Genomic DNA, 9,622 nt, shown 5'->3' with positions numbered 1-9,622 from the left:
TTTTCGTTTTTTGGCTGTAACTTTTGATGCGTTGATCGCAGCGTATTGCGACTGCGCCCAATCGATTTCTCACGCAAAATTACGTCGGAACAGTGCCAGGAAGAATTGATTCCAGCACTTTTCAAAATCGCGAAAATTTTCGCCAAAAATACAAAGGGGTTAACCTTCCTTTTTTTTCGACCAAAAAATTTTTGGTCTCGGATTCGATTTGTGTGACCCTTTTCTGACTAATTGGACCCCCAGGAACTCGGAAAACGCAGCGAAAAGAGCGTGGGACCAACAGGAGAGAAATGCCGACGAAAAGATCACCTGCTGAAGAATGTGAAAAACACAGGTTTTCGTTTTTTGGCTGTAACTTTTGATGCGTTGATCGCAGCGTATTGCGACTGCGCCCAATCGATTTCTCTCGCAAAATTACGTCGGAACAGTGCCAGGAAGAATTGATTCCAGCACTTTTCAAAATCGCGAAAATTTTCGCCATAATACAAAGGGGTTAACCTTCCTTTTTTTTCGACCAAAAAATTTTTGGTCTCGGATTCGATTTGTGTGACCCTTTTCTGACTAATTGGACCTCCAGGAACTCGGAAAACGCAGCGAAAAGAGCGTGGGACCAACAGGAGAGAAATGCCGACGAAAAGATCACCTGCTGAAAAATGAGAAAAACACAGGTTTTCGTTTTTGGGCTGTAACTTTTGATGCGTTGATCGCAGCGTATTGCGACTGCGCCCGATCGATTTCTCTCGCAAAATTACGTCGGAACAGTGCCAGGAAGAATTGATTCCAGCACTTTTCAAAATCGCGAAAATTTTCGCCAAAAATACAAAGGGGTTAACCTTCCTTTTTTTTCGACCAAAAAATTTTTGGTCTCGGATTCGATTTGTGTGACCCTTTTCTGACTAATTGGACCCCCAGGAACTCGGAAAACGCAGCGAAAAGAGCGTGGGACCAACAGGAGAGAAATGCCGACGAAAAGATCACCTGCTGAAAAATGTGAAAAACACAGGTTTTCGTTTTTGGGCTGTAACTTTTGATGCGTTGATCGCAGCGTATTGCGACTGCGCCCAATCGATTTCTCTCGCAAAATCACGGCGGAACAGCGCCAGGAAGAATTGATTCCAGCACTTTTCAAAATCGCGAAAATTTTCGCCAAAAATACAAAGGGGTTAACCTTCCTTTTTTTTCGACCGAAAAATTTTTGGTCTCGGATTCGATTTGTGTGACCCTTATCTGACTAATTGGACCCCCAGGAACTCGGAAAACGCATCGAAAAGAGCGTGGGACCAACAGGAGAGAAATGCCGACAAAAAGATCACCTGCTGAAAAATGTGAAAAACACAGGTTTTCGTTCTTGGGCTGTAACTTTTGACGCGTTGATCGCAGCGTATTGCGACTGCGCCCAATCGATTTCTCTCGCAAAATTACGTCGGAACAGTGCCAGGAAGAATTGATTCCAGCACTTTTCAAAATCGCGAAAATTTTCGCCAAAAATACAAAGGGGTTAACCTTCCTTTTTTTTGGACCAAAAAATTTTTGGTCTCGGATTCGATTTGTGTGACCCTTTTCTGACTAATTGGACCCCCAGGAACTCGGAAAACGCAGCGAAAAGAGCGTGGGACCAGCAGGAGAGAAATGCCGACGAAAAGATCACCTGCTGAAAAATGTGAAAAACACAGGTTTTCGTTTTTTGGCTGTAACATTTGATGCGTTGATCGCAGCGTATTGCGACTGCGCCCAATCGATTTCTCTCGCAAAATCACGTCGGAACAGTGCCAGGAAGAATTGATTCCAGCACTTTTCAAAATCGCGAAAATTTTTGCCAAAAATGCAAAGGGGTTAACCTTCCTTTTTTTTTTACTAGAAAAGCTCTGGTCTCAGGATTGATTTGTATGACCGTTTTCCGAACAATTGGTCCCCCAGGAACTCAGAAAACGCAGTGAAAACAGCGTAGGACCGACAGGAGAGAAATGGCGAGCGAAAAAGCACCTGCTGAAAAATGTCTAAAACACAGGATCTCGTTTTTTGGCTGTAACTTTTGATGCGTTGATAGCAGCGTATTGCGACTGCGCCTAATCGATTTCTCTCGCAAAATTACGTCGGAACAGTGCCAGGAAGAATTGATTCCAGCACTTTTCAAAAACGCGAAAATTTTCGCCAAAAATACAAAGGGGTTAACCTTCCTTTTTTTCGACCAAAAAATTTTTGGTCTCGGATTCGATTTGTGTGACCCTTTTTTGACTAATTGGACCCCCAGGAACTCGGAAAACGCAGCGAAAAGAGCGTGGGACCAACAGGAGAGAAATGCCGACGAAAAGATCACCTGCTGAGAAATGTCGAAAACACAGGTTTTCGTTTTTTGGCTGAAACTTTTGATGCGTTGATCGCAGCGTATTGGGACTGCGCCCAATCGATTTCGTTCCTCGAGTGTGAAGACGTACCACAAATATATACTTCATCTATAGTATATTCCACTAAAAGATAGCATCACTTTGTTGGGTACAATTCCATCATTGTGATTACTGAGGAATGTCGTACAGTTAACTACGACTGAATTATAGCCTGGTTAATCATTTATTGTTAATCTCGTTACAACAAATCTTATAATATTCAAGCTCTAGTCACGACTAAATGCTATCATAAATTTTTTTCTCAATGTTTTGCAAATCAAAAATGAGCTGCTCAAGTACTATAAATACCTATATAAATAATACTCTTCCGTTATTTTTCTTTTTAGGCCTCTGTACCAATAATTAAACTATACAATAATTAATATGGCTGTATGCGCAAAAGTTTTCGACATTACAGAGTTAGATTACATATCAATATGTGTAATTAACGTAAATCAACCAAAAGCTTTTCACTCCCTAGGGAAACAATATTTACACCCTTAAGGAAAATTTCATTCTCAATTTATTGTAACGTAAATTCAAATAATCTAAGACTTCGGTTTCATACATCTATTATACATTTTATCACTAATAAACGCGATTAATGCCAGAAATGACTATTGGTGGAGCGAGGAGTCGATGCAGCTGTCAGAGATCAAAAGTAAAACCTGCGCGATACCAGTGAAAATTCAGGGATAACGAAAGCGGTTGGGTTAAAAAAATCTTATTTTGCCATGAGTTTCATAGGTCAAACATTTCGAAAAGTATTGGAAATGAACGAAAGGAAATATTTTACTGAATTCATAAATTTGTAGGTTTTCAGTTCATATCATTTCAGTGAGATATCGACTTACCCCTCACGTTCGATCCAATCTTTTCCAATTTTTTATCATCAATTGCATTGCTTGCATACTGAAATGGGATGTTACGAATTTATTTCTCGTTTTTCTTAGTTTCATTTTATTTCTCAGGAATTATTCGACCATAAAAACATTTCCAATGGCAAAAGCAAACGTAATCGTTTATTATGGCTCTGAATAGAGAATAATGTAAAACGATATTCACATACCGAGAATTGTCTGAGAAATAAAACGAAACTAACTAGCGTCGAGGTGTTCCAAGCCATGTTGTACATACACTAGGTAATAAAGAACCCACTGTCAACTTGAAAAAAAATGACAAAAGATAAATTCTCATAATCACTTAAGTCACCAGTTCAACATTTATGGCATTGAATCAAACCATCGGAAATGATGAAAAATTGAAAAAAAAAAAAAAAACTTAAAAAATAAAAAGAAACAAAAGGATATCGGTAATCTGCTCTACGCGCCCTCTCCTCCGTTATACTTATACTAATATGGATTTAATGAAAAGACTTAACTAAATTTTCGCTTCGTACAATATATTATTATTATTATTATTACTATTATTTTTATTGTGATTATTACTACTACTATTACTATTGTTATTATTGATGTTGTTGTTGATGTTGTTATTACTATCATTACTTTTATCATTATTTCTATCATTAGGATTAATATAATTATCAATTTGATGCATTGCTTGTTGTGTATAAATATTTTACGATTCCGATAGCTATATGTAAGTATAACACAGAATTCAATCAAGTTGCAGCAAAATTGTATCAAAAGTTGAGTGAACGGGGGCGCAGAGCAAATGATCCATTGTTATTCAGAAAACGACGAGCTGCTTTGGTCATTTCTATTTGATCTTGCGTCTGACCGCATGCCACAGTTGTCCATTGAATTTCCAGCTGTAAATTGATAAGATTTAAATAACATGTACGCAAATACTGATTAAAGGAGAATTTGAAAGAATTTTAAAATATGAGGAAAAAAAAACAAAAAAAAAACGAATAGTTGAATAAATTCTAGAGGTGACTTACCTTGGCACGTTTAAACGGTCGCACTAGTAGGGGGCTGCTAAAACTGCACGAGCTGTCAATAGCTTCGAAGAGGATAGCGCGTTTCGCATTGGTTCTCCGATGTACGGATGTAAAGTCGTGGGATGTCTGGAAAGGATAGACACACTAGCTACAGCCGGTAGTTAAGAAATACACACAGTAATAGTAAAACAAAGAAAAAAAAGAAAAGAACAATGCGTAGGTAGCTACGAAGAGACTGCAGGGGTTTTATTTTATACTCGTTACTGTTTCTGAGTTTGACTTCAGTCAATCACTTGCTTCCTTATTTATTATTATTAGTATTATCATTATTATTATCATTATTATTATTATTATCATCAATTCGATTGATTCATCTCTTTTTAAGAATATCTTTTCTTTTGCTTCATCGAATACCTTTGACTCAAAGCGTGACTAGGTCTCTGTATTACTTCTTACATGAAATCGAGGGCGAGGACATGGCGGCGGGCAATTCCCAGGAAATTTGTGTTCGCTCTTTTATCCAAATAATCTTTGGGTTGCTTATCGAGGTCTTAGAGGACAGCAGGGGGGAAAGGATGAGGTACTTTGGTACGCTAGGCCAGGCCTGTGAGGGAGGAGGGAGGAATAATAATTGTACTGTGGTTAGTGCGGACATGCGGCAACCCAATCAATCAATATGCAACGCGATTGAAGTTTGCGAAAAATAATAAATAAAAAATGCATTAAAATTTTTAAGAACAATCGTATACGTATATATATGTATATCCAACCCTGTCTTAAAGTCTTGGTCTTCGAAGACGGGGTTTGGAAAACTAAGAACACGGTAATAACTCGAAGGTGAAAACAAATCAAATAAAAAGTTAGCTAAAAAAAAAAGATGCAAAAAAAAAATCTAACATGAGTGTCGGTCTGTATTTATTTGAACAGACCGTAAAAAAAACAACTTCAAGTTTATAATAATATCTAATCTTTGATTACTATGTATGGACTTTTAATCTATCCAAAACTATACATTATGTATATTGAATACTTAATTAAACAATAATAAAACAACAAGAATATACGTTAACTTCGTGAATAAATCGTAATGATCGAAATAGAAGAAAATTTTTTAAAAACTTAAAAAAAAATGTCAGATGAGTTAGTTACTTTTTTTTAAATTATACGGTATAGTGTATATATTATTAGTAATTTTAATTGATAATTTAAGTACAAGTTCGCGTCTTGGACCCGAGTATACATAAGTTATTAATGAATACACATGAGGAAAGAAATTCGAGGAAAAATATAGAATACAAAAAAAAAAAAAAGCAAGGGAATGTTTTTTATGAAACTAATAAATTAATTTGTTATAAGGCATTGGATGAATAAATAATCATTCATAAAATTATGAGAATATATTCGTTTACTATCAGAATAAATTAGGGTATATACGTATATAAATATATATATATATATATATAGAATATGTATATATATATATATAGATATAGTTGACGCGGTCAAAGCATTGTTAAATAAACATAATCGAAAAAAATAATTTAACTTTCGCGGTGTTAATAAATTAATATAATTTTTTTTTGTTTTTGTGCTATTTTTTTTTGGTAGAAGAACTTTTATAGCACATTTTGTTCGTTGTTTAGTTTTCGTGTTAATTATCATTATTACAATAGACATAATTCTCATTATACTTTTTCAAACGCATCGACGCGTTTCAAGAGGGAGAATAATCATTGAAAGAAAAGGGAAAACAATGAAACCTGTACTGAGGAATTACATTATTTCAATTAGAACCGAGAGAAAAAACGAAGAGAAAAGTTAAATAGTAAGATATAGTAAGATATAGCAGGAAATATCATACAGGAAAGAAAGAAGAAATAAAATAATAATTAGAGGCCGGCTAGCGTGTCTAAAGGGGAAGGGAACGCGTATAAAACCAGGACAGAGCTGGCTGTTGGCTTTGGGTTGGATTCTGGTTTTGGTTTTGGTTTTGGTTTTGGTTTTGGTTTTGGAGTTGATGAACGGACGTGCAGTGCTGCTCTACCTTTGATGGGCTTGGTCCAGTAGCTAGAAAACTGTCATCCAGGGCCATCGACGCGGGTGAAAACAGAACGGAGGTGTCCAGGCTTTTGCTCTGCAAAATAGATAGACGTAAAAATTAAGTAATAAACAAAATTCTAGTAAATTAGGTATTTAAAACCAATCTAATTTTTTACGCACAGGAGTCTCAACGGCAAAACTCATGTCGCCGTTGTCGTGAGAGTTCGCCCAAGCTTGGCAGAGAGCTTTCCGCGCCCTTTTTCCACCCGGGGCGCTATTTTCTTTCCCTCGTCTTCGTCCGGTGCAGTAACCGGAATCCTGAAGAATACTCGTGCTGGCCAAACTCTCTCGGTCTGTCTCCTGCTTTATTATTTCCGTAAGTGCATCCAGGCGACTTGGCGTTGCTGGTAATTGCGTCGTTGGACCATCACGACGCACCAGCTCTGCCCATGCATCCTTAAACGGCGTTGGCGTCCTCGGCATGCTACCGCCTAAGCAAATGAACATTTAGACACAATTGTGTAACGTGATATTAACAGGCAACGGTAGATTCGTGACGTATACATGAACGAGTTTGTATTCAGTAGGACTCTACAGAAAAAGAAAAAACAAACTTTGACAGTCTACCAACGACTACTCAGTACTTTTGTATCTGGAAGAAGCAACTAACCGAGACAGAAAGTTTTTCCATAACTCACCTGTCTGACTTCTCCTAAGCCCGCTTGGCTGAGGAGTGGTCAAGGGTCCGGGGCTTCCCTTGGGCGTGCTGGCTCTTGGCCAAGAAGCCTCAGGGCTGGGAATATTGAGAAATTGCGAGGGGCTGAAGGGGAGTTGCTTGATCGGCGTAGTCGGCACGGTTCCAACATGATGTTGATGCCCGAGAAGATAGTCGTGCTGATTGGCGCTATAGGGTGTATCGATTTTCTGAGCGACGTTCATCGTCGGCGCCGTGTTCGCCAAGGTGCTTGTCGCCGGTGCAGCCGTACTGCCGCTATTGCTACCGCTGCAATTTGCAGCTGGAGCTGCCGCCGTAGCAGCGACTCGTCTTCTTCTCAATATCGGTGGTGGACTAGACTTTTCTTTGTCAGGAGCTGCCATTTCCTCAAGGTCAGGCATCGGCATCAAACGGATATCAGACGTCCTCGAACTTGCCACATCCGAAAGGATCTCCAGGTCGAAATACCTGCGAGGTGAGAGAAACGAAAAAAAGGACGTAACAATAAGTAAAGTAAGAACATAATACACATATATACACATAGGTATGTATAGGATATACGATGTAAGTTCTCCCTCTTGCAGATCGCCAGAAAAAGTGAACAAAAATAACAACCGAATCATCCTCAGATCCACGGCGCTCATTCGCGGATTCGCATGAGTGGTACGGGAGACTTGGGGGAAAAAAATAAAACAATATAACAGAAGGAAAAACTTCCAGGAACAAATATTTGCAGTCGTCGGTTTGCCAATTATTGCTACAGTGCGTAATTGTAATTAACTATGGATAGACTGCGAAAAGACTGCGCTTGGCAAAACTGATCTTTCTATCTAATATCCAATACATGCCTTTTCGCGTTCAAATTTACGGATAATTTAATTTCCTTGGCGAAACTCACTTCGACAGTGGTGAAACGTCGGGTTTTCCTCCGGAAGCGGAGTTTCTAGGTGGAGAGTTTAGCTGGCTCTCGGAGCCGATGCGTTCGTTGTTTTGTTGCTGATGATGATGGAGCCGTTGGAATTGTTGCTGTTGTTGTTCCCAAGCTCGCGCCCAATCCAGCGGATCGATATCCAAGCTTTGAGAAGTGTTGACGGCGGTTAAAGTCGAACTGCTATCTCCGCTCGTAGAAGCCGAGTTCGCTAATAGGCCCTGGGCCGAATTTTCATCCTGAACATTGACCGTTTCCTTCTTCGCGCTCCCCAGATTATCCGAGTTTTTTCTTCTCCCTCTACCTGTAGTGGGTATAAATGAAAAAAATCAAACAACGGTCGACCAAAAGTGTAGTCGTATAAAAATATTGAATTAAAAAAAAATCTTCTCTCAAGTAAAGAGTTGGGGAAAAAAGAAATATAAATTTCCCCGCGGCAATAAACGCTTTGAACGTTTGTCGCATTGGCTTCTCTCTCTTCGCAAGCGTCTGGGTGGTTGATTAAGGGCGTCAATTGGTTTAAGCGCTCCAAAACAAGCCCATGAGGTCCCTCGTTCGCCGACAGAGGATTGTCTCTTAGAATAAGCGGTGTCTTGTTGTACTTACACGATAGATAAGCGAACGGGTTGGTACTTATTATAACTACCGACCGCGATTCACGCAACATAACACCGCTGATCAACCGGAGACACGCTATCTCGGTGAGCCACAGAATAAGTCGAGGAATAGTATGAAAAGATTGAAACAAGTATAGCGAGCTTCAATGAAATTGTGTAAAAAAAAAAAAAAAAAAAAACTGAGTGCGCGTCATCCAACAAGACCGATAGATGTCGATAAAACTTGACTGATTCTGAAGAATTTGATGAATTTCTTCGAGGGTTTAAAAGAGGAATGAAACTTGCCTCTTGACGACGAGACCTTTCCGTCCTCGGCCTCGTATTTCCGTCTCATGGTACTGTTCCAGTGATTTTTAATCGCGTTATCCGTCCGTCCAGGGAGGAGCTTCGCGATTTTCGCCCACTGGTTACCGTACCTGCGGTGAGCGTCGACAATTACACGGTCCTCGGCCTCGGTCCATGCGGTTTTCTTTATACCAGGATTCAGGTGATTGTGCCATCTTTCGCGACACTGTTTGCCGATGCGACCTTTCAGGTGCCTCGCTATCAGCGTCCACTTTTTCGGTCCGTACCTCTCGACCAGCTCGACGACTTTTTCATCCTCCTGTAAATACCGAGTAGAGTAATTTAGACGAGCGAAATTGGTGAAACTGTTAAGTAGACGGAAACACCTTTCGTATAGTGGATTATACAATCTAAAAATTGGCTAACGCTATTTTAACATTTACCCTAATTTATATTATAATTAGGTACTCGAATAAGTAGGTGATATCATAATCGACCTCGGCCGTGATCGCGGATCGCGAAAAAGGGAGAAAGAAAAAAAAAAAAAAAGGAATGAAAAAATAAAAACAAGCCTAGTTGGCCCCGTTTCTAAGAAGAACGGATTGTTGTTGAATAATTCGTTCTTTTCGAGGCCACCAACTGGTGGGACCCGAGGCTCGGCTTATACGCGGCTATACGCGTATATAAAATGAAGAGTTTAATGCCTGGCGCGGCAGAGACCGATAGAAAGAGAGAGAGAGAGAGAGA

The 9,622-nt window shown here is 39.4% G+C and overlaps 1 protein-coding gene across 3 annotated transcripts in view; it reads right to left on the bottom strand.

Annotated features, from left to right (window-relative positions):
* Positions 1-2,652: 2,652 nt before the first annotated feature.
* Positions 2,653-9,622, bottom strand: part of Myb (proto-oncogene like protein Myb) — a 45,584-nt gene continuing 38,614 nt past the window's right edge. For all 3 annotated transcript variants that reach the window (XM_069136060.1, XM_069136062.1, XM_069136061.1), the window contains 7 exons: positions 8,872-9,194; positions 7,944-8,273; positions 7,029-7,513; positions 6,511-6,821; positions 6,335-6,424; positions 4,291-4,416; positions 2,653-4,158 (listed from right to left, as the gene is read on the bottom strand). In XM_069136060.1, the coding sequence (XP_068992161.1) occupies positions 4,030-4,158; positions 4,291-4,416; positions 6,335-6,424; positions 6,511-6,821; positions 7,029-7,513; positions 7,944-8,273; positions 8,872-9,194 (1,794 nt within the window). In that variant the 3' untranslated portion in view covers positions 2,653-4,029. The remainder of the gene's footprint in view (positions 4,159-4,290; positions 4,417-6,334; positions 6,425-6,510; positions 6,822-7,028; positions 7,514-7,943; positions 8,274-8,871; positions 9,195-9,622) is intronic.

This window comes from Neodiprion pinetum, chromosome 5 (assembly GCF_021155775.2).
Source record: "Neodiprion pinetum isolate iyNeoPine1 chromosome 5, iyNeoPine1.2, whole genome shotgun sequence".
NCBI classification, from domain to species: Eukaryota; Metazoa; Arthropoda; class Insecta; order Hymenoptera; family Diprionidae; genus Neodiprion; species Neodiprion pinetum.
Note: the sequence above shows the minus strand (reverse complement) of the source record. Positions and strands in the feature narration are given on the sequence as shown.